The 25,380-nt window shown below is 32.9% G+C and overlaps 3 protein-coding genes across 7 annotated transcripts; 2 read left to right on the forward strand and 1 right to left on the reverse strand.

Moving 5' to 3' along the window:
* The first annotated feature begins 31 nt into the window (after positions 1–31).
* LOC146918530 (putative RNA-dependent RNA polymerase 5) lies at positions 32–12,701 on the forward strand. Of its 4 annotated transcripts, none has more exons than XM_085720163.1 (18): positions 32–494; positions 2,390–2,519; positions 3,396–3,470; positions 3,760–3,943; positions 4,623–4,824; positions 4,931–5,018; positions 5,141–5,281; positions 5,973–6,044; positions 6,165–6,236; positions 6,848–6,963; positions 7,774–7,922; positions 8,084–8,312; positions 8,491–8,716; positions 9,296–9,453; positions 10,050–10,215; positions 11,585–11,723; positions 11,828–11,988; positions 12,058–12,701. In XM_085720163.1, exons 1-18 carry the CDS (start codon positions 94–96, stop codon positions 12,295–12,297), a joined length of 2,949 nt encoding a protein of 982 aa, XP_085576289.1. In that variant the 5' UTR covers positions 32–93; the 3' UTR covers positions 12,298–12,701. The 4 variants fall into 4 exon arrangements, with proteins under 4 accessions (XP_085576289.1, XP_085576290.1, XP_085576291.1 ...); XM_085720164.1 differs by having other exon boundaries at positions 10,053–10,215; XM_085720165.1 differs by having other exon boundaries at positions 5,997–6,044.
* Positions 12,702–15,969: 3,268 nt separating this feature from the next.
* Positions 15,970–20,648, reverse strand: LOC146918531 (kihadalactone A synthase LFS-like). Of its 2 annotated transcripts, none has more exons than XM_085720169.1 (11): positions 20,444–20,648; positions 20,121–20,316; positions 19,713–19,811; positions 19,547–19,598; positions 18,681–18,802; positions 18,488–18,588; positions 18,154–18,212; positions 17,667–17,723; positions 16,918–16,963; positions 16,651–16,730; positions 15,970–16,307 (listed from the first exon to the last, which is right to left on the reverse strand). In XM_085720169.1, the coding sequence occupies exons 1-11, from the start codon at positions 20,561–20,563 to the stop codon at positions 16,217–16,219; spliced, it is 1,023 nt and encodes a 340-aa protein (XP_085576295.1). In that variant the 5' UTR covers positions 20,564–20,648; the 3' UTR covers positions 15,970–16,216. The 2 variants fall into 2 exon arrangements, with proteins under 2 accessions (XP_085576295.1, XP_085576294.1); XM_085720168.1 differs by having other exon boundaries at positions 19,713–19,814.
* Positions 20,649–23,900: 3,252 nt separating this feature from the next.
* LOC146918532 (uncharacterized) lies at positions 23,901–24,320 on the forward strand. Its single transcript, XM_085722067.1, has one exon. The coding sequence runs from the start codon at positions 23,901–23,903 to the stop codon at positions 24,318–24,320; it is 420 nt and encodes a 139-aa protein (XP_085578193.1).
* Positions 24,321–25,380: the final 1,060 nt, after the last annotated feature.

The following is a 25,380-nucleotide window of genomic DNA, read 5'->3' on the forward strand; positions in this document are numbered from 1 at the left end:
ATTATATCCATTTTTCATCTTCTTCTTTTACACTCTTCTCATTTCATTCACCATTTCAATTTCCATCTTCTCTTTGTGCCGTGAAAGTTTGTTATGGCGACGGAGCAACCACCGGTGACACTTCTTCCACCGTCAGTAGAAAATCTAATAGAACGAATTCGACACGAACAGAATCAACCACCACTCGATCCTATACCGAGAGCACGCCTCGCCGCAATCGGAGAAGAACGATCTCTACAAATTCTCAATCATATTTCTCAAAGACCAATTACAAAAACTCTTAATCATTTCGTTATGCACTTGCTTAAACATCAACAACAACCTCCTTACTCTTTTTCTCCTCCACCACCGTCACAACCGTCTCCATTATCTTTACCTTCACAGCTGCAAACGTCTCCGTTAGCATTTCCTTCGTTGGAGGATTCTGGTGTTTTAACGGCGTTGGGAGAGTTAGAGTTTCGAAAATCGTTTTTGATGTTAACTTATGCTGGAGGGTAACTACTTTGAACTCTTCTTTTTATTTTATTTTTGTTTTTTTTTTCTTTTCCTAGTCAACTACCAAATTCGTTCTTTGTAGACCTCTAAAAGGAGTAAGTATTAAGGCTCTGTTTGGTAAGACCTGTTTTTTGAGCTTATAGCTTATGTTTATAAGTTCATTTGATTTAAAAAAAAATACCCTTTTTGGTAAGGGTCGCTTTCTCATATGAGATTATAATTTATTTTTATGAGCTTCTAGCGGATGCCTTAAGCTCTTTTTGGTAAAACATAACGGATGACTGATAAGCTTGCTTATTGTCGTTGAACTTATAGTTGATGAACTTATAATTGATGACGTATAAGCTAGTTTATAGCTGATAACGGGTAAGTTAGTTGATTGAATTTATAATTTAAAATTGAGATAAAAAGTTATAGCTTATAAACTTTGTAGATGCTCTTCAATAAGTATTAAGGCTCTGTTTGGTATGACGTGTTTTTTGAGCTTATAAGCTCTTTTGATTAAAAAAATACCATTTTGATAATGGTCACTTTCTCACGAGTTTATAGTTTATTTTTATGAGCTTGTAGTGGATGCCTTAGGCTCAGTTTGGTAAAAAATAACGGATGACTAATGACCTACCGTATAACCTTATAGTTGATGATTTATAAGCTAGTTTATAGCTAATAGTGGATAAACTAGTTGATTGAGCTTGTAGTGTTTGGTAAATTTAGCGATTGAAATAGCTTACGAATATGAAATGACATAAAAAGTTTGGGGATTCAGTTAGTGTTTTTTTTTCTTCTTTCAATCAAGGTTGTAGGGGTAAAATTTAGATAAAAAGTTATTAGTTATAAACTTTAAGCTATAAGTTACTTGAATTAACTTATCACAAACCGCTATAAGCTCATGAAAATAAGCTATAAGCATGTGAGAAAGTGATCGACCAAGTCTTTTTTAGTCAAATGACTTATAAGACATAAGCTATTAGCTCAAAAACATGCCTTACCGAAGAGACTCACTCTCAAATAAGTATTAAGTACAAATTGTGAATATTTCAAAAAGGTCTTTGTGTTTACTATGTTAAATTTACCCATATTAGTTCTTTTGTGAGTCATATACTCTCTCCCTTAGACCAATTTCACATTTATTAAAAAAAGTTAGTAGTGTAGTTAATATGTCTATTTTGTTCAGGAGTATTAAGGTTATGTTTCGAAAAATTAGACTAAACTTTTTTTTTTAAAGGGTGTTTATACTTGAGAATTAAGAATGGAGGGAGTAGAACACTTTTTTTTATGAAGTTTTAAGAAATAGAAACCTGATTGATAATAAATGGTTTAATATTTGGATCAACTAGCTAAATACATTGAAGCGACTTTTTTGAAATATTCATAATATCGTAAACTTATTTATTTGAGAAGTTGAACAATTGATGAGTGAACTTTGAGAGATGATATTTTGACGCAATATTTTAACATCAAATTTGACAAATTTTTTTGATGGTTAATGAATGAATATAATAAAAAAAAGTCTTTCGTAGTTCATTAACCATCAACTGAACACAATTAAACATGATATCGAACCTTATTAACCATGATTTTGAAGTGTTTATTTATTTGACCAAATTGTGGTTAATCAATATCATGTATATTTGAGCACATGCAAGTTACGTATATTTTATACGTGTATATTTGAACACTTGAAAATCATGGTTCATTGTGTTTAGTTGTTAATTAATGAGTTGCGACAATTGTTTGTATCCATTAACCAGCTACTGATTATAATTAGCAACATATTCGAACTAGTTTAACCATGTAATTTGTTGTCAAAATTTGATGTCAAATATTGTGTCAAATAACACAACTCTTAAAACTTTGTTTTTGTTTAAATGCGTGGTTTTGGTTTGTGTTACAGAGTGAGTATTGAAAATGTCAATGTTGTGACGGCTGAATATGTTAGAAGCTTGAAAGATTTGCCGTTGCGAAATTTTGAGAGTAAAATATGGGAAGATTTTGGGAAATGCTACTATGGAGATCGTCGACTGGTAAAACACTATCTTATGATCACTGATTCATTTATTGTTGTTGTTGTTGTTGTCTTTGTTATGTGAACACTTCAATACCTGGAGTTTTGTCGGGTACATACCAACTACCAATCATTTAATCTCAGGTCATTTTTTTGTATTTAACTAATTTTCTTTAAAAAAAAAAAAACTAATTTGAAATGAATTTGATTTTTGAATGGAAATTGTCTAAACTGTACTTTTACCGAACAAAACTCTAGGGTATCAAAGAATCTTCCTTATTTTTATGTGATGATGATGATAAACAGTTATAAATTTGTATTATTTTGAACCTGAATGTTAAACAGTTATGATAGTTTTAGATTTTGGCTTAGTTAGTAATGCTAGTAGTTCCCAACAGTATAGTTAGTTGTTCAGGTTTAACTTGTTAAAGTATTGAATACAAGGCAGTGTTGTCAAGTAGCGGCCATAGCAACACTATTGCACCGTAGTATAGCAGAGTTTGAATTAACCGCTTTTTCTGTGGTCTGGAAATAACAGCATTGATATGAGAGTCGTGAAATAGTGGGGACTCTACATATTCTTTAATATTGAATAAAATTTGAGTGGATTGAACTGCTTCAATAACAGGTCTCACCAAATAAAACATCAGAATTACATTATTTAATGGGACTCAGATGAATTTCAACCCATATTAATGTGTTAAGGAACATGTATTAGAGGTTATGTCGCAAGTATTGAACTAACTGGATATCACCTGATGTTGAAACTAAAACCTGGTTTTAACCGTAGGAGACATTCTCGATAGAAAATGCTACATACCAACCTGTAGCTGTTTCCTATTCGCTTTTGGCTATTTCTTGTTAACTATTTTGCAACGTTTGTTTCTTTCTGCAGTCTCTTGAATGGGATTCTGGCAGTACACCTAGATATGAGTGCTATGTTTCTCCAAATGGGAGCTTAAGGTTCAAGGTTTGTATGTCTTTCTCCTCCTTTGGGTTTGTGTCCTGTGAAGTTTGTCTTTGTGATTGTAACTCTTCCACTATTCAATGACTTTGATGCTATGAATGTTCCAATTTTTGTAGAATTAATTATAATATTTGATAGATTATTAAATAATAATAATATTAATTAATGCATTAAAATTATTGTCCTGAATCAATAAACTTTGTGCAGATTTTTATATGGTCAATATTCTAATTGCTTACTCAACTGCGGAAAATGTGGTTTATTTTATTGCCTCTTTGATTGAATTATTTAGGGCCCTTGTTTGCAAACCACACGAACACACCTGCAGAAGTCACTAGGTGATGACAATGTTCTAGTTGTTAAATTTATGGATCCGAATGAAAGAAAGGAAAATAGTGTTCAAGAGGCTTATGAGCTCTATGGGAAGTTTGGAAAAGAAGGGATCCGTGTTGGTCTTCGTTTGTATCGCTTTTTTGGTAATCCTGTTACTTGTTAGTTTTAATTTATTTATTTAGACTATTTTAGGGTTTCTATGATATTGAATCCAGGTAATTTTTTATCCGACCAAGATGTAATTAGTTTGGGAAATTTTCATTTTCATTTAGTGCGTGCAACATATGATCTAGGCTGCATGTTTACAACCCTTCCCATCTGCTTTTGCATCTGTTTTCCTCCCACTTTATGTTCCCACTTTATGTTATTCGTTATACTCTCTGCCTATTTCTCAGCAGTCTTAACTTGCACACTAATTTTTTTTTACCACATTTCTGAATTTTGTCTGCTCAATAATGTATGTTCTTTAATTATATGCCATCCTTATAATCATACATTGAGTTAATCTGTATGGAAGCTACAATTCTATAGTTTACCATTATAACCGTCTCAACTTTGAAAATATTATTCTATCAGATGTAATTATAGGTTCTGTAAGATTGCTACGACTTTCTCCAGTTAATTTTTATGACCAAGTGAATATGCCTGCCTTCCGTTCTTTCTACCCTGGGTTGCTTTTGACCCATTTCGGTCATTTGCTGTTAAAAGCATTCTTAAATCATCATAATGTCATTGACCCGTGTCCGTTGCTGTCTCTTTAGTTGTCTAAGAAACCATTGGTGACTTACGTATGTGTTTTAAATTTTTCTATCAATTGAACAGTTTTCAAAGATGGTGGAAAGGAAGCGAAGAAGGAGGACTCAACAGCTTCCTCGGTCAAATGTTATTTTGTTAGGACAGAATCATCTTGTTCTGCAGATGAAAGGGAATCGTACATCTTGTCAAATAGGAGGACAATGTCTGACTGTAGATCTTTGTTTATGCATGCACACATGCTACCCAGCATTGAGAAGTATATGGCTAGGTATGGTATTTGTGTTGATACTATCTTTTAAAGTTTAATTATGTTTTTCTTCATCCACTTTCTCAAAATATATTTGGTCCCATGTACTAACCTCATAGTTAATCAGGTTCTCTCTAATTCTGTCAAAGACCTATACGCTTAATATTGACTTAACAACTGTGACTGTCCAACCAATACCAGATGAAAATTGCCGGGTATAGTCAGTATTTAAGTCACCTTAAAAGGTTCTATAATTTATGGTCATGCTTGCAGCAAAATATTTTGTTGTGTTTTAATTTCTATTTTGTTGTGTTTTAATTTCTTTTTGCTGGTTTAGGATGGAAATGGCAAAGTTGTTGATCATAACGAGAAACAATGTATTCTCACTGACGGAACTGGGTACATTTCTGAAGATTTGGCGAAACTCTGCCCTCAAAATGTTTTCAAAGGAACGAACACGAAAAATACATATATTAAGGTCCTTTTTCTTTCAATTTTTTGCTTTTTTTTTCTTTCTATATTTTGCTCAGCTAACTTTGTTTATCAGTTAATGGTAATTGTGTTAAAAATCTACTCAAAAAAAATTGTATTATGAATTCACTATTACTTTTCTCATCATCATCTCATTGTTTATTTAGCTTCAGTTCATCATAACCACTCACTGGCTTCCTTTACTTTTTTCTAACTAAGAGTTTTCCTGATTCTCATGTCGATACTACTCATTTGCAAGGATAAAGCATGAGTTACTCCTGTTAGTTTATTTGCTTTCTATTCATGCCATCTTCTTTTTCCTAATGATTTTGATGTGATTTACATAATATTGGTGGGAAGTTTTTGTTAACTTTGATAACCACACACTCCTACAATATTTTAGAGTTTTAAGTTAAGGGGATAGGCGAGAATTTTTTGGATGGCTACTCTTTATGTTCCTTCCTGATCATATGTGATTGCACATATTAATTTTTTTAGACAGTACTATCTTTGTACATAGTTTTCTTATTTTTTATTGTAAACTTTCTTTTTTCTTTTTTTCCTGGTCTCTCTTATTCTGCTCCTGCTTTTGTTATATTCTCTCCATAACTTAAATTTCAATCCTTTGCTCTGATATATTTCAATGATTTTATGATCTAATTCCTTTTTAATTGATTATGCGCTGTGTCTGGCTTCAGGAAATTTCCAATTTGGTTGATCAGGATACGAGTCAGGCTGTGGGAGTTACAGCACTCAGCACACATCAGCCAGTAGGTGCCTTGTATTTCTTTTGCCAGTTTCATATTTCAGTGACATGTTTTATATGTATGCATTTGTAATATGCTTGGACATTACTAGAACATAACTTAATCCTTTTTCCTCCTATTAAGCCACTGCTGATTCAGTGCCGTCTCTTTCACATGGGCAGTGCAATGAAGGGTACTCTTTTGGTTAACAGAAAGGTATTCTTTTTAATGATTCTGTTTGTCAAGGAATTTGATATACTAAAGTATATTTTTATTTTTACAAGCACATTATGGAAGATCTAATCTATTTCTAAGTTTGTGTTGAGTTGTTTTGTAGCTTTCATGGTTAATGAGTGTTAAAAATAATTATTTGCGTATTGTCATTATTTTGTATTATTTGGTCTTTTAATATTTTTCATCCCAATTAATTCCACTAGCAAACACTGGTTTTTAGTGATAAATGAAACTTGGAAACATGTTATTGATAATTGTTACTTCCCTCCATGTTAGACAGCAACATTTTAATATGATAATTAGCAATATAATTTTGGTAGTATTGGAGGGAAGTATGTGAGAGGTTTTGTTGTGTATAATCCAACAAATGCACATTGGTCTTGTAGCTGTACGGTAGAATTTTCTTTTATGTTTGGGAGCTACCTTGGTATCACAAAGAATGCCTACAGTTTTTATCCATTTGAAGAGTTATTAATTTGGAAAGTTTGTCGTTTTGTTAATCAGCTTCTTTTGCAGTTGTTTGTATTATTTTGTTCATTTCTTATTTAGCTATGCTGCTTTTGACTATGATATTGAATATTTGAATCTTGAAGCTTCCTCAAAATACAATACAAGTTCGTCCTTCAATGATTAAGGTGGAGACAGACCTAAGCCTGTCAACAAAAGACAATTTTCAAAGTTTCAATTCGTTGGAGGTGGTAACTACAAGGTATTTCACCTTTTCAATTTGACTGGGTTGATATCAGTCACTCTTGCCGCTAGGGTGTTAGGTGGGCTTGTTGGGGGGATATATTGATCATACTTGTTGATATGACGGACTATATTTATGTCTATTATTGAATATTGAAAGGTGGAGGCATAACATTGTTTGTTTGATTTTATTTGCATAACACATCATAATATCTTGTATACGAGCCTTCTATTTTATTTATCTCAAGAGCTTAGGTTGATAGGGTATCTGTCCTATCACATAATCTAACTGACACTGTAAATCTGCATTCTAAAAATGATATGCCATCACGAATAATTCTCGATGGATCGCATTAGTTTTGCACCAACAGGAGCATAACATTGGGTAGACATGCATTTTCAGGTTTCACCTTGCAGGGACCAATTGCTTGTGCCCTTAGTCTGGTGTACAACCAACATGGTTTACTCAGTCAAAGCAGGAATCTCCTAAGAATAAATTAGAACAGAAGGCACTTTTTCATCAACAACCACTAAAACCTTTTCATATTGGGTGGGGTTGGCTACATTGGTTTATTTTTGTAATCCAGAAGAAATTTTATGACCATTACAGTTAATTTAATTCTCTTAGTACTATACATTATCACGTTAATTTAATTCTCTTTGTACTATACATTATCACTGATTCTGATATGCTGATTCTAAGTTGCCTAACCAATTTTCTTAATGCTAAAAGTTGTTAGGAGGTAGACTAACCTTTTATTCATGAGTGCAGAATGTTTTTTCTTGTAATGTTTGAAAAACAAACTGATATGAAGCCTCCATGTTTCAGCCAAAAGCCAAATAGAGCTTACTTATCGAAATATTTGATTGCACTTCTAAGCTTTGGAGGAGTTCCAAATGAATTCTTCATGGATGTACTTAAGAGAAATTTAGAAGATGCAGAGCATATCTACACCAATAAGCGTGCTGCCCTCAGAGGTAGTTTTCGTACATACTTCTAGTTATCAAATACTAACATGTACATTGTTCATATTTAAGATAAGCTGTTGTTTATTGGGATTTTAATTTAATTGTTCTACTGCCTAAAATTCGCCGGAATCTCTCTTAACAGTGGTTTTCAATTATTGATGCACTTGCAGCTTCTGTCAACCATGCTGAAATGGATGAATACAATGCTGCGGGAATGCTTTTATGTGGGATTCCTCTTGATGAGCCATTTATGCGGTATCATCTATCTATACTGGCTAAGGCCGAAAAGAACAGGCTTAGAGGAGGCAAACTATATTTAGAAGACTGCTTTTACCTAATGGGGACTGTTGACCCCACAGAAAGCCATTGCTTGAAACCGAATCAAGTTTGCATTATTCAGTAAGCATAAATATCTCCATCACACTCTCTCCTCCACCTGTCCCCATCCCGTTATTCTCCCTCTCCTTTCGATGTGTGCCCCTTCCCCACATACTACTGCTTGAGTAACACCTCTGTTCCTCTCATACACTTTCATGCTTTTTGTTGACTGTTTTTTGTTTTGTTTTGTTTTTGGTAGTGAAAATGGCCAAATTACCGGGGATGTGCTGGTTTATCGCAATCCAGGTTTACATTTTGGGGATATTCACAAAATGCAGGCCACATATGTGGAGGAGTTAGAATGTTATGTTGGACATGGCAAATATGCAATTTTTTTCCCTTGTGTTGGACCTCGCTCCGTAGCAGATGAGATTGCTGGAGGTGACTTTGATGGTGACATGTACTGGGTTTCCAAAAATCCTCAGGTTTTAATTTAAATTTCAATTTTAAACCCTTGCGTTTTTTTACTAGATCTATTCGTATTGAAGGAATTGCGTTTTGTGTTTTACTAGATCTTTTTGTTTGCTAGGGCTGAAATAAAATTTTTCCCTCTAGCGTTTTGCCTGTTCAATTTTTATGCTAGTAAAAAATGTTGTTTTACAGACTATTGGTTCTATTACCTGTCCATTCAAATAATGTTTTAAAATCTTGATTAATGAATGTTTAATGCACTGGTTTTTGCTCCTCGTGCTGCTGTAAACAATAATACTGCCAATTGCCATCTTAAAAGTATAGTTCCATTAAAAAAGTATATATTTGTTTTTGATTAAACTTTGTTTCAGAGAAGATGACAATGTGAATTGCAGTTGGGAAAAGGACATTGACAATTTCTTTATTCTCCTATCTTCACAAAACTGTCGCTCAGTTTATTTTCCCCATTATGTTGAAAGTTGATCTTGACTTTGTATTTTTGTTGTCTGATGTTTGCTTAGGAGGTTCTTAAAGCTTGAATTAGCACTTAAAAATTATTTTATGCTAACCATTTATATTTTGAAATGTTTCAGCTGTTGCAATATTTCAAGAGCAGCCCCCCTTGGATAGAAAGTCCAACGAGCAATTCTGCCAAATTGAGTTTTTGTGTTAAAAAGCCAAGTGAACTTTTACCTGAGGAGCTTGAGGAAGCACTGTTTAGACTATATTTGGAAACTCGGTTCCAACCAAGGTTGGTGTTATGATGTTCACGTGACTGGTTATATAAAATAGTATCAAGTTCAAGTATTGCAATCTTGCTGTTCATAAAAAATTAATCGCCATCAAGCTTTCCTGAAGTAGAAGTTTGTGCATGATAACAAGCGCCTGTATATGTCTTCAATATTTCTTCTGCTTGTAGGCTGAAAACCTTGCAATATCAGAGTGTTCATGTGGCTCAAATATAGTGTATATAGTATTATGTTTTCCATCCTGGTTTCCTGAAGCAATAGTTTGTGAGTACTTAGTCAAGCCTGTATATGTCTTATATACTAGATATTCCATTTCTTCTGCTTGTAGACTGAAAACCTTATAATGCATATCAGTATGTATATGGCTCTTGATCATATAAGTAACACAACAAATACACTTTTTATAGTTATTGTAGCAATCATCAGTGTAGATATTTGGCCTTTGAAGTGCAATTTCATTGTAATGTTTTCACTCTTTACTAGTTATTGTACCAAGGGGAAAAGAAATTGTCAGAGATGTCAAGTTGGTAGTTACTAGTATGAGTGTTCTCGGTTTTAATTTTATGACTCTTACCAGAAGTTTTTCTCCTCTTTCCAGTAGCGCAATAGGTATGGCAGCTGATGGTTGGATGGCACTCATGGATCGCCTTTTGATATTACCAGATGACAGAAGTAAAGAAAAGGAGAAAGTAATGGAAAATATGTATAAATTGATTGATTTATACTATGAGGCATTAGATGCTCCTAAGAAAGGTGGTGGAAAGGTTAGTTCTGTATTATTCTTCAGTTGCATTACAGTCTGCCTCTAGTTTTTGGGCTAATCACCCCTATATATTACTAGACATTATGTTTTGTAGTGAAATCTATATGCAGCTAAACATTTAACTGCTTCTTTTCTGAAGTATGTGTAAAATATAGAGGTTCTGTGCCTTGGGATGAAAAAAGTGCTTTTGTTTTGTGCATCTATGCTAGTTCCTCAAATTATATGCAATTTTTTTTTAAGTGTCAGCTCTTCGGTTCGGGATGTAAGAGTCGAAATAGTCATAAACTTAAGGGAACTTGGTCTAGATTTTGTCATATGAGATCGTATTAATTTTTGAACGTTACTTTTTAAGCCCCCTCAATATCTCTTAGGCCCCCTTAAAATTCCTTTTTTACCCCTAATCTATACATCTAAAAGATACTCCTGAAGCATTTCGCTTGGTTCCGGGACCTAAGTTCCGGATGCATGTTTTTAGATTTTACCTGGTTCTGTAGCTATCTCCCATAAGTATTTTTTCATTAAAGATATATACAGTATCTAAAAGGCCACGTAGAAGGGCATTGCTACTATTTATTCTAAACACATTTCTCCTACGATATACTGCTGGCTATGCATTATACTGTTGGCTGTGATATACTGCTGGCTATGCATTATATAGTATCCTACATAATGTAATTTATAATGGTAATAGAATGTCATCAAACCATTTCTAAATCTTGTTTATATGGGGAAGTTAAATTCTTTTATACATTTTACAGTTATAAGAAACAAATTTTGCGGTGCTGAAGAAAAATGGAAACGGGAGAATCCAAAGACCAGTTTTAAGTGTACTATGATCCAAACTTATTCCTTCTCGAGTACTTACTATAATACTCAAATTCATTCCCACATTTGAAAAGTTATAGGGTTAATATTAGGAACAGTAGGTGTATGTATCTGCTTGATGGTATAATTGTATTCTCATCGTTTAGTTTTTTTGTGCATCATTTTCATCTACATGCTTTATACTCAAATGTCTTTACATGTGATGGAAACACACCTCCGGGAGTTATCTCCCTGAACAAAGTGAGCCTCCTGAAGATATATACTGGAGGTATCAAACATGGGGTAAAATGGGAATTTTGGGGGGCCTAAGAGATATAGAGGGGGCTTAAAAAGTAACCTTCTTAATTTTTTATGATCATGATATATAAGAGGAATACCGAAGGAGTAGTAACAAGGAGGTCCAGAGTTCCACTAACATTTGCGTATCCAAAAATGAAAACAAATTGACTGTGGGCAATTCCATGATTTATTACGTTGAATAAATATTAGAAGGCCACAATCTTGAGTTCCACTCTAACTTTCTTAACTTGAACCTTCAACAACAGATGAAGATTCCAAGTAATTTGAATGTAGAAATGTTCCCTCACTATATGGAAAGGAACATATCATTCACTTCAACCTCTATCTTAGGTTCAATATACGACGAGGTTTGCAGATGGCAAACTACTGATATGTCTGGGATTAGTAAGTATTCCATTATTACATCCATGTTATACTGATTATCAATTACCTTCATCGGCTAACATCTTCAAGTGTTTTTGACCTTTTTCTTATCCATGTGCCATCAGAAATTATAAAACTTCCCTGTTTTGATGTTGAAGTACCCATGCTTTATACGCGAAAGTGGGGAGAATGGTATGCTCAGTATAGGGATGATATGAGTATTGCCTTACGTGACCCATCTAAGCCCAATGAAGAGGCTGCTGAAGTCATTAAGATTTATAAGCAGGTAAGTATCAGTTTTTCTTTCCTTAGAAGTTACCATTTTCTGAGGTGCTGATCGGTGTATCTTTTTCAGAAATTTGATGCTGTTGCTAACTTTGAGGATTATTCGAAGAACATTTCTGAGATTTATAATGAGGCTTTGGCTGTGTATCACGTTACTTATGACTATGCCATTCAATTAGAGGATGTCCGTAAATGTGCTTTTGCATGGAAGGTTGCTGGCTCAGTTCTCATTAGGTTCTACGCCGAAAAACATCATCTGAAGACTTTGCCATGTAATCCATTTGTATTGCGTGAGATATTTGGTTCGTGAAAAACATTGACTCTTGTTGTCTGTATATATTGTATGATAATGGGGAGTAAATCAAAAGGCTCCTCTTGATCTTACTTGAAGTTGGGAAGAGGGGAAGGTGTCTAGATCAATGGATATTAGTGAACCATCACCGATGGATGTTGCACATGACACGATCTTCGACTCACGGTCTGGCGCTAGTAGAAGTTGCTTACTCCTAGTTAGAAGGAAAAAGGCAGGGCTTTTTTTGTTGTTGTAGTAATAGTCTGCATGTCTCATGATATCTATGCCCGTCATTAGAATCAAATCAAATTAAGGCGCCCTAGATTTTGATATGTAGACCATGTGTATCTGTAATGCATCTTGTTGGCTGTAAATATTCTAACATTAATGGTTAATATAACTACGTCGTTTTTGTCTAAAAATATTGTTTAGTTATCATATCTGCATAATGCTTCCTATCCTCACGCATGTGATTGGTCCGACTGGTAAGTGACTCAGACGCCTTAAACAAATGGAGAACACTGTACTCGGACAGCTTAATTTAGGGTTTGATCTCTCTAATTGTTGTAGATGGAGGAAATTGTACGTGGAAGTGCCTGAATAAGTTTAAGGCACTATGGAAAGAAAGAGACTAACATCACTAGTTCAATGAAATTCCAAATACGTTTTCATACGATTACAACATGATAATGATGCAACTTTTTTTCTTTTTTGAAAATTCAGGATATAACACAATGTAGATATGTGTTACTGGAGAATGAGGCATTAATCACTCTTTTATACCTGTACTAAACACTTATACACATGCATACTACAAAGATTCATCAAAAGAAATATCTTTAATCAATCATTCATCAAAATACACTTAATAAAATAGAGTTTTTGCTTAAATCATAATTTATTTTAACCCGCTATGTTAAAATTCATCAAAGTATCATTAAAAGAACTCAAAACAAGTTGTACTATGCACTATTGTGACTGACCTCAAGTGACTGACCTCAAACATTTTTAAATGTGAAGAAATACAAGTTGTACTATGCACTATTGTGACTGACCTCAAACATTTTTAAATGTGAAGAAATGGAGACGTTTAAATTCTGACCTTTGCATGATATTGTCCCAAGAAAGAAAAGTATATTATATGTTCACCATTATCATTAGATACATTGTGGAAGATTTTAATATGAGAGTGATGCTCTCATGAGTCATGAACATATATATTAGCCAAAGAGAACAATTAAAAAATAATTAATATTACGTTTTTTTTTAGAGAAAATTAATATTACGTTGTAAACTAAAAAATAACTATATCCGGACTTGTTTTTTAGTATGATATTCATTTATGGTAGAACAAAAGAAATACTCCCTCTGTCCCTATATCTAAGTACCTTTTTATTAGAGGCAAATGATGTTACATATAGGGACGAGAAAGTATTTCTTAAAAAAGAAAAAGGAATATTTATCATCAAATTTCAATACTTTCTTGTACCTTCTCGAGAATAGGGACCTTGTGGTTGGGGCATGGGCAGAGTTTGGATTGATACTGGTGGGACAGGTCGTATAACCGAAGAAAAATTAAACACAGCAAAGGGTAGGCAAGTTCTAACATGGACCAAGGGTTGACATGTGATTTATGGTGGCTGTGGCATATAGGGGTAACATTTGGATGACATTGTGGTTGGTGATATTAATGATATTGACCGACCACAATGGATGTCATAAGTGTACAAAAAAAAACCTTGTGAAAGAGAGAGATGAAAGCCACTTGTAACATTGTGGTTGAGCAATGTCATCAATATCACCAACAACAATGTCACCTAAGTGATATTCGGCATATAGATGCCATCGTAAAGTATTTACAGTGCAATTGCATATCCATCTGAAAATTCAAAGTTTGAAAAAAAAATGTAATTGAAATTATTTAAATAAATATATCACTAGATAGGGACATATTATCAAAGATGCATACATTTTTTCTTGTAAAAAGAAAAAAAAATATATCTTCGATAATGTTTAAGATGTGTTGTCGCATTATTTAATGACCATGACAATTCATATGTTCAACCGATTAATCGATGTGGAAAGAATTTTTTTTCACATCAAATCACTTCAAATGTACATGCAAGTATGTTTAGATTTTGTACTTCTCTCGAGATGTAGTTGTAGACAATTTAAGAGATTTTGTGTCGTCCGAATATGTACCTTTTTCCTCTTCCTCGAGAAAAATGTTAAGAATAATGATATTTAGTAGCTAGTTTGATCGTCAGTTTTATATATATATATATATATATATATATATATATATATATATATATATATATATATATATTTTTAAGGTTCAAACATCTAATTCAGTTTAACTGTTAATTAAGAGTATGAAGTTAGTTAGAGCTAGTGATTAAGAGTGTTAGTTAGTAATTAGTGAATGTTTATAATAGACTTTGATGTACACTTTTACTTCATTTATAAGATGTTAATAGTTTTCTCTCTACTTTTTTTCACGGATGTCATGTTTTTCAACAGAAAATCTACCAAGATGCTCACTTAAGATTGTAAATTGACATTTCAATTCACTATTTCTATTGGAAAAAAAATAAAATAAAGAAAAAGAAATTCAGTTTTGCTGAACATAATCATATAGGAAGTAAGTCAAATTTGTTGAAGGGAGTATTGACCAAGAACAGTGATTCCCAACTACAAGTTGAACAATTGTCTGACTTATTGCCAAAGTCTTGGAAGTTATTATTATTGAAAAAGTAAAGTTCAACTTGCTAGCCAGCCATAATGGAATGGATGCTCAGATGTGATCATGCATTCCTGCAACTTGCTTACCAAATTTTATATGTTTTGTTGTTCCAAGAAGTATTTTTTTTTTTTTTTGTAAACAAGATTTAATATAAAATTCATAAAATTTTAGAAATATAAAAATATATCACTCATGGTACTTCAAAAGATTATTTTTGATACAAAAAAGATTATTTTTATTGGTTTAATAAATACTTTTTAAAATCAATTGTCAAAATATTTTTTTTAAAAAAATACAAATTAACTTTTCAAACATTTTTACTTTTAAATTAATTCTTCCAAACTTAATTCTAAAAATTTAACAAGATTAATATTATGAGGTAAATGAGATTCATTAAAACAGTTAACAAATTCCAACAAATATTCATATGAAATCCAAGAGCTTTAGATGAGATGACACACATCTCTTCTAACTTAACCAGGACCATGTGTTCGAATCCAACTTTGGGCATGCAACAACGTTAAAACTAAGAGTTTGTTGCCCATTTGGATCCCAAAAAATTTGATGAATTAGTCTTTGCAATTGAGTGCGTTATATACATTGTTTACGCCAAAAAAAAAATCACACGAGCTAAATATCACATGTTTTTTTCCTATCGAGCTAAAGATCACATGGAAAGTAATCATACTCGAGATACGGTCAATATTAAATATGACCATCTCTCTTAATCGACATTAAATATAAGCATCTCTCTTAATCGGTATTCAAACCTTAGTTCGCCACATTATGAGAGACTATACAATTCCACTGGACTCAATCCTGAGTTGTCTCAGACCATATGTTTAATTAACCTGAATATCTTACATGCATATTGTGTGCCACACAATCTAAGAGTATTCTAGACCAAAAACTACAAGGCTGTAATTTAATAATGCTGGGATGAATAGGATTAAAACCATGCATTTTCATATATGCTTTTCTTTTAGATTCAAGTTCAACAACAGTAAGTACTAAACTGAATAGCTAACCCTCCCTCCCTCCTAAAAATATTATTTTTCCTCTATAATATAACAAACATATGGTGCTGTTATTCCTAAAACATTATGCAATTAAAAAAGCTTAAAGAAATTAATAAAGCTAAGAAATAAAATTCTCTAGGCTGCTCAGCTCCAAACACTGGACTAGTTCTACTTATGATTGTTGTTTCTTGTAAATTTTCAAATCAGCATGAGTATCATTGTAGCGCTGGCTGAGGTAGTCGCGGCATAAGATAGGAGGATATCTGCAACAACATAAAGATAAACTCGTCTTAGTAATGTAACTTCACGCATTTTATGTATATGATATACAAAACCACAATTGCGGCTGCAACATTAAGGTTACAAAGATTTTTCGAAATCACAATGCGGTTAAGACTACATTCACGTCGATCGCATTTATAGCAATTTCAGAAATCACTATGTAATTGCAAGTTGCAACCATGATATGACCGCAATCACAAATTTTAAATATACCGTCTTAACCGAAAAAACAATGTTTTGATAGCAAGGAATGATATCTGACTAAGGTATTAACTTCATGGCATATAATAGGGTGTTAAATTTTAGATGTCATTATTAACTCACTTGGGAGGGTTAGTGTCTGATTTGCAGGTTGGTAGGCACTCCACGAGACAATCATGACTAGGCTCCAAAAAGTATGCAATCTGTAAAAGGAACCAACATTGAGATACGCCAACAATTAATAGGGATAATTTACTAAATTATAAAGCTATATATTGTTTTTCTTAATCTGTGTTAAGAAACTTAAAACGACAATTAATGTGAAACGAAAATTAAGAATCAAAATCGAAAGAGGAAAATGTTGAACCAGAAAAAAGATCCGAGGCTTACCGAATATCTCTCTTGACCATTTCCTAGAACTCGGTGCAGTGTGGACCTAAAAATAAATGCAAATCAAATTGTTGATTACACAAAATATAAAATTTAAATGAAAAGATACACATGTTGTATTTAGATTTGTATTTATCTATCATGTTTATGTCTTGTGACTTGTTTCTGGAATGTCAATGATAGAAGAATACCACAGAGAAACTAAAGTCTCATAATAGCACATGAAAATACTAATATGATAAGTACACTCTCTACTTCAATTGTAGCTTACAATTTTAATTCTAGCAGCTTAGAGAAGACATAGATACCAAATAATTCTAGCAAATATTCGAATTTGATCAACCAGAGGCACGTAAATTTCCATTAAATCATTAAGAGCCAAGTCTATCATCAAGGACCCTCTCACAACAATTAGTGTAGTAGAAAATACCGACAAATTTTTAAGTAAACTAAATTCTATAACATAACTGATGGAGTGATGGTATAACTACTTTAATAATTTCAATATTTCCTTTATGACAAACAAGAACAAATATCATTATCATTATTAGGTGTAAATGTAAGCGTTAGTCTGGTTGTTTTAGTGCTGTATAACAACAATGCGGCGATACCACCGACCGGTGCCTGAGCATCACACAAAACGACCTTTTTTTAAAAGTTATTGATTTGTCTTATAAATTCCTCCAAGGAAAGAAATATGCCTGCCTCAATTAAGCGCAGAAAACCAAAAGGTGAGACAGATTTCTTACTTGAAAACACCGTTGCTCCAACGCTCAAGCATGTCACCAAGATTCACTACAAATGCCCTGCAACAAATGCAACCAGATAAATAGTGTAAGTAGCTCGGGAGAACAGGGTGAAAAAACTAAAAAACTTATAAGTTGTAGAAATATACTAGCTTATGCAGATAATTGTAATTTTGATGAATTGTTTGGTCCTATGGTGTACTTTGATGCTGTTGAACCGACGGTATGACTTGTCACATGATCCCGTAATATATTTTTTTTATGAATGACAATTGAATACAAAAAAGCCAAGCTATGACAGTAACGTAAACAAATCGAGAAAAAAAAATGTTCTTGAAGGAACAATCAGATGTCTTGAATTTTTTTAAAAATGAGCTCATGAGTCAAAAGGTTCGGATGAAAATGAATGAAGCATTTTCATTACTGCTAGCATGCAATACTGCAACACCTTTTTGTAACCTATAAAAGCTACAAAGACAAAAGGACTAACCCTTTCAATGGTGCCACATCCTCCCATTTCTGAGGTTTAGCATCCCTATCCTTGCATATCTGCAATAAAAGAAAAATATTCTTAACTATCTAGTACGGACATTTCACATTGAAGACGAGTCTAATGTTCGACTCATGTCAGTATTTAATACTGACACGACACCTACATATGTGGTTACATTCAATCACTTCCATTCTCTCAAAGTATTATTGGTGCCGATGTGTTAGTGTCAATGCCGTGTTCTGTGTCTATGTCAGTGTCGGTGCTTGAGAGATTCTTAATGAATTACAGCAGATATTTATAATCTTGAATGAAATATCATACAGATCCTTACTTGAAGACCAGAGACATGATCGGTTGCTAACAGCGTAATTAAACCATAGTCAGTATGAGCTCCAGCTCCGAATAATCCTTTCAAGGGATCCGATACTTGACCTTCAAACAAAAAGATGAACACAGCTATATAACTTGTCTTCCTTTATAATTGTACAAAGTACTACAAGACACCAAGATCACTGATTCAATACCTCCATAGTGCAGCAAACGTAGAGTCGCAATTGGCTCTCCCAGCATTTCCGGCTTATCGAAAAAATCAGCATCTAAATCAAGTGCAAGGGCTATTATCTTTCCAACTGCTTTCCCCACTTCTCTGGATTCCGCAAATAAAACAAATGGCGAAAATAAAAATCAGAAAACATGACAAATATGTGAAGTTCTTTTCTTCTAGACAAAAATATTAATCATAATACACAAGTTGATTCCAAATGAACAATCAAGGTTTAAATCATCGTTGCAGCCACGTCACTATCCTTGATTGTTACAAGAAAAATTGCAATCAAATCAGGTTGATGAGGTTGCTATTGTGTTTCCAATGCAGTTGCAGAAAAAAACAAAACATCGACGTCACGGCTACAAGTGTGGTCTTCGACCATTTTAAAAACCCTAAAAATAATATTGACTAGTGTGGTAGTCAACCGTTTTTCAAACCCTAATAGTAATATGAAGCACAATGGACACAAGACAAGGACTCAAATGAAATCATTGTATGTTGAAACCAAACACATGGTTCATGTAAGACAATCAGTTTTTCCTATAAAGTACTATAAGTTGGTAACTCACTTCCAATTTGAAACACAAATGATCAAAACAGTAGAAAAGTTGCATGCTGCATCCTATGAAGCACCGACACAAGGCATAGGTCACAACATTGACACGTCGACAGCCCCAATAATTTGCAAAAATGGAGTAATTAAATGTAAGCACACATGTCATTGTCATGTCTGACACCGACACGAGTGAAAACCATACACCCCTTCAATTTAAAGTGTCGCTGCTACATATTGCATCTTAATATTTTTACAGAAAAATAACATGATTGACACATAATACTTACAATGCCTCTTTATGAAACTTTTCCATAGTCTCCCTCCACCCTGGAAGAGTATCTACACAACAATAAAGTACAGAAAAAATTAATAAAATAATAAAACCAAATAAAATACTAATTTCATAAAAATCAGATTTTTACTCTTAAAGGTAATTTTTTTTTAACTCTTTACCTGGTGCAGGCCATTTATTAGGCCCATAAAAGGGTTTATCTGATTCTGGGTCATCTTCATCTACTTCAACTCCAATATAATACCCCTCTTTGTAATCCCCTACTTGAAAAACCAGTCAAAATAACAAAAAGTTTGAGATTATTTTTCCAAAAAATAAACAGTGAAATTTTAATCGGTAAAAGTTTAATTTTTATACACTGACAGTGTAAAGTTAATTTACACATTAGTCCAATGACGTGTTGCTGCATCAATGAATGAAGATAACAATTCATGTGCTTTTAAGCACGTTAAATAATGCGGCAACATATCGTTAAATGCATGTGTAAAACAATTTTACACCTATAGTGCACACAAATTAAATTGAATCTATCTCGATAAACACATGCAATAAAATCAAAAGAGTGTTACCATGAAGTTGATTTTCAGGATCAAGTAACTCATCAAGAACAGGGGTATATCCTCTATGTTTTTCATTTCTCAAAATCTTCATCTTTTCCTTCAAAGGAAGGGTGAAAAATTTCTTACTCTGTTCAAAAACCTCATCCATGAATTCCTCACTAATTCCATGGTTTACAACATAGAAAAAACCAGAATCCAAACATGCCTTAAAAAAACACAAAAAATTAATGTTAATTACAACAAAACAAAAACAGAGTAAAAAACAGAGTAAATTTAATTGACCCATGTTGTTTTTTGAGAATGAAATATTGAAAAGGATGATTGAAACAAACCTGTTTGAGTAAATTAACGGATTGGTTTATGTTTGGATTTGAAAGGTCGATGAGATTGAGGATAGAGAATTTTGTTGGGTCAGAAACAGGGGATTCTGTTTCTTTGCTCTGTTTTCCCATGTTATGTTTTGGAAATTGAAGAAGAATGAAGAAAAAAGATGACCTTAAAACCACTTTGAATTACAAACACAAACTAGTGAATGGTGGTGTTGTTGTGTTTCTTTGCTTATATATATATATGTGTGTGTGTGTACCATTTGCACAAACACCCCGCAACATTTGCCACCATTCATAATTGCATTTATTTTTTTAATATATAGTTTCATGAATTAAAACCCAATTTTGTTAGACAACAACCATTTTTGATAATTTTTTGGACAATTTTTTTTTTTTGGTGTTAATCCAGCGGTTTTTAAAAAAAGGATGCCGGTAATCTAGAGTTCAACCGTAAAGCAGGAATTGTTTGATTTAACTCGATTTTTCTGAACGATACGTCCTTGGTGAAGCTCATTAACCAATTAAGTTTAATTGTTAGGTTTCTTAAAAGCAAATAGAAAAAAACGGTGTCTAAAAATTATACAAATTGTTAGAGATTATTTTTTATTTACTCATTGACAAAAAAAATAATATACAAATTAATCTCCAATATTTTTTTTTGAAGGAATGTTTTTTATTTATTTGTTATCTGTTTTAAAAATGTCAGAGATTAATTTGGACCGCAAACAAATTGTTAGAGATTTGTTTTTTTAATGAGTTTTATTTGTTAGATTAGGCGGCGTCCCTTGGTTACATATTTTTCAGTGTCATCTTCGTGGCAAATGCTGAGAAAATATATGGAGACTTTAGAGTATATTCAAGGTTCTTAGTCAAGTATTTCAGATTATTTTTTTGAGTCAATGAGTCAAGTACTTAAGGGTTTCTTGGAATAAGGTTCTTTTCTTTTTGAAGGTTGGAATGAGGTTCTTTAATTTTGAGGGTAAACCATATTTTGACCAAAAAAAAAATAATATATAGAGGATATGGTATAAAATTGGATAGGATAAAATGTGATGTGGACGTATAATCGATTATCATAATACGTGTTTGATGTGCACGGGATAATAAACATCATAATATTATTTTGATACATAGCATAATAATAAGACAAGTACATAATCTTTTTGATACAACCTACATCCTGATATACATAATGTGATACCAAACCAATGACCATATATTTAATGAAATTAAACGACTTACTAATTGGGTCATACCGGTTTGGATATAATTTATTATATTTTTGTTTTTTATTTTCTTCTTAAATTGCATTATTGGTTTTTATTGATTTTTTCTAAAAATCAATAGTGCAATTTGAGAAGAAAATAAAAAACAAAACTATAACTATAATGGTAAATGATACTTATCAACAATTTGTTTAGATAATGGTAAATGATTTCACAGTAAAAAATTGGTAACTTCAAACTTGTTTATTCTCGACTTTTTAAAGATTTATACCTTTTTTTTGATTGAGATTTCTATCCTTTTTATTTAGATCATACCATTTTGGATAAGAGTCATTTGTTTAAGTATTGTTTTTCTTCTTAAATTTGTTGTTAATTTTTTTTTGAAAGAAGTGATTTGTTGTTAATTGTGAAGTTTGCCAAATCAGAATATAAATAAATGTTTGATCAGTGTGAATGAGAGATCTTGGACTATTCTGGACAACCATACATGTGATTGAATTTTTGTCAAAGTAAAAGTTTGAGTAAGGCAAAGACTTTTAAAGGAAATTGAAAAGAAATAGAAATGTGAATGCAAACAAAATAAACTGCGTTTTTTTTTTCTTTAAAAAAAGCGTAGTTTTTTTTTAAGGGAACAAAATAAACAGAAGAAAGTAATTTGACGTATATATTAAATATTTAGGGTGAAGGGTTAGTTGATTCTCTAGTATAAGATATGGAAGATTTTAGACTTAAAGAGCATTTATGAAAAGATTTACATTTACTCATCTTTAATTTAAAAATATTAGTGTGATTTGAACCAAGAACCTCCGAATATTATTTCTTTTTTGTTAACCCTCGGGGTATTGTTTCTTGTAAAATAGTCAATCTACTGATAATATATTTTTATTTTAAATACCAAGATTTTTATTTTTATATCGATAAACTTTTATCCGAAATTATTAGGGGTGGCAAAACGGGCTTGACCCGCCGGGCCGGCCCGTTTGGCTCGTTATTTTTGGCGGGTTGAGTCGAAGTTTTGAACTCGCTTTTTATAGTTGGCTCGGCTCGGCTCGTCTCGTTGAAAAGCGGGACGGGCACGGGGCGGTCCGCTTAACTCGTTGGAAACAATTATGTTACGACGACAACAGGAGGAGGAGGAGGTGCACCATATATTCATAATTTAGATGATGATTGACTTGGAGTTGATTGACTTAATAAAAGAATTATGTTGTTGCTGCGATTATTTTGAGACTTGTTTTATGCTTTTGGATTTATCTTGGTTGTTTAGTTTATGTTGAGACTTATTTTATGCTTTTGGATTTATTTTGGTTGTTGGATTTATTTTGGAACTTATTTTATGTTTTTCGATTTATCTTGGTTGTTGAGTTTATTTATTTTGAGACTTATTTTATCCTTTTGAATTTAATTTGGTTGTTGGATTTATTTTATGATTTGTTTTATGTTGCACATTTGACTTATTTTGCTATTAATTATAATGTTGAATTCGATAATTTGTTAATTATCTTGTTTTTCACAAATTTATTTGCCACCTATTCTTTTATATTTTTTTAATTATAAAAGCAACATAGTTTTTTTTGTAACAATTAAGTTGTAAAAAAAAAATCAAAAAAAGTTTTTTGTTTGATGGGCCGGCCCGCCAACTCGCAAGTCCGCCACTAAACGGGGCGGGGTGAGATTTTGGACTCGGTCACTAATTTTGACTCGGCTCGTCTCGTCTCGTTTTTAGCGGGCTTAGACGGGGCGGGCCTAAACGGGGCGGGCCTGCCCGCTTTGCCATCCCTAGAAATTATTATATCTATGTCCTATATATATATTTTACATATTCTATTATACAAAAAAAAAAAATTGTATTAAAAATAAACTTTGACGACAATAGTGTTCTGGTATATATAAAAGTCTCATATTGTTTGGTAATCAAGGTGATGATGGTATTTAACTAAACAATAGTCATACTCCTCATTTCAACGAAACGCATTTTATAAAGGACCAAACTTTAAAGGACTTATATTCAATACATACAATACCTTTATATGTGGCGTGATGGAAAAAATTGTGAAGAGCACTGCTAAGTTAACTTGCGTAGGAAGATAACACTAGCGCAAGTTAACTCACGCTAGTATGTTGCCCAGATTTTGAAATTTTGCGCCACTTTTTTTTACTTGCTTTGCTTGCCGCACAAGTCATTTATTTATTTTTTTCTTTGTATTTTTTTTATTGAGTAGACATTGAGTGGCATGGTGGAACATGTGGCGGAGGATGGCGTTGAGCCCAAACCGGGCAAAAACAAAGCTTCCGGTGAAGCTTCCGGCGTAGGCAAACCACCCAATGATGTGAAGTTTAAAGTGAAAATCCCTTTTCAAGTTGAAGCTCACATACTTCACAATCAAGCAAACCCGGTACCTACCGATAACTTTGAAGAGAAGCCTAAACCGGTACCTACCGGTGTTCGTGTTATTGAAGAAAACACCGGTTCATTTTTTACAACAAACGAGAGATGGAAAGATCGAGAAGAATTGCTTGGTTGGGTTCGTCGACAAGCGGCTAGGGCGGGATTTACTATTTCTATAGATAAATCTAATACAATAGCGCCATACATGACGATGCAATGTGAGAGGAGTGGTGAATACAAAGCCGCCAAAGAAACCAACAAATGAGCACAATCCTATTACTTTGGACACCCCGGAAAAGCCAAAGCAAGAGAACGAAGTCATGGATGAAGATGGAGATTATGCACTATCACTAGTCTAGTTAGATAGGTTATGACACTTTTGGGTCGGTGGGTGTTCGTCCTATTTTTTGGTGGTATTACACCCCGACATATTTTTTGGTGGCCTATTGTGTAATTTTGATATTTATGGCCAATATGTAACTAATATTATATAAATATATGAAAAGAATTATTTTGGATAGTTTACGTGTCATTAAGTGTGTTTAAATTATTACGAGTCATTACCGGCGTATTTGTGAAATTTGGACCGTTTGGATCGTTTATGTGTGATTATGTGATTGTGAGAAAAACGATGTTTTTAATTAATTTTGATCAATTATGTCGTATTATCCGATAAACTTCTTAAACTGGCGTAATTTGGTTAAGTTATGAATGTGGCGTGATTACAGGTCTTTCTAGACTTTTCAAAAGTCTGATGTTACTGCATGCATGCATGCATGCAGTTTCTGTTTCTGCTATGAACGTGAGTTAACTCACACCAGTGCAAATGGCAACGTGACTTAACTCACGCACTCCATTACACTAACGTATGTTAACATGCGTTATTTTTTTTTTTTACAAATAACACCAGCGCATGTTAACATGCGCAATGCTTTTCAACAAATAACACTAACGCATGTTAACCTACGTAACGCATGTTAACATGCGTTAATATTTGTACTAGCGTAACTTAACATGCGTAGGGGCAGTTTGGTCTTTTACTTTGGGAATGAGCGAAATCATTTGGGTAAAGAGCAGGATTCTTCTCTCTAATTTAATCCATTTTCAATATCTTTCTATAAAATTATTCATTTGTTCATTCAATTCCACTCAGTTCTGAAAATTCTTTCTTATGCCAAAAGAAAGATTTCTAAACAACCTCACATTATTATCAATGTAAGAAAATATAGATAATGAATTATCAATGTGTTTTAATTTTCTTGAGTTTTTCTAAAATATTTGTTGATGCGTGTTCACAAAAACACTGACGAGTTTCTGGTGTAGTA

This window comes from Medicago sativa, chromosome 6 (assembly GCF_051527215.1).
Source record: "Medicago sativa cultivar Bolivia chromosome 6, Bolivia_mono, whole genome shotgun sequence".
In the NCBI taxonomy this organism is placed as follows: Eukaryota; Viridiplantae; Streptophyta; class Magnoliopsida; order Fabales; family Fabaceae; genus Medicago; species Medicago sativa.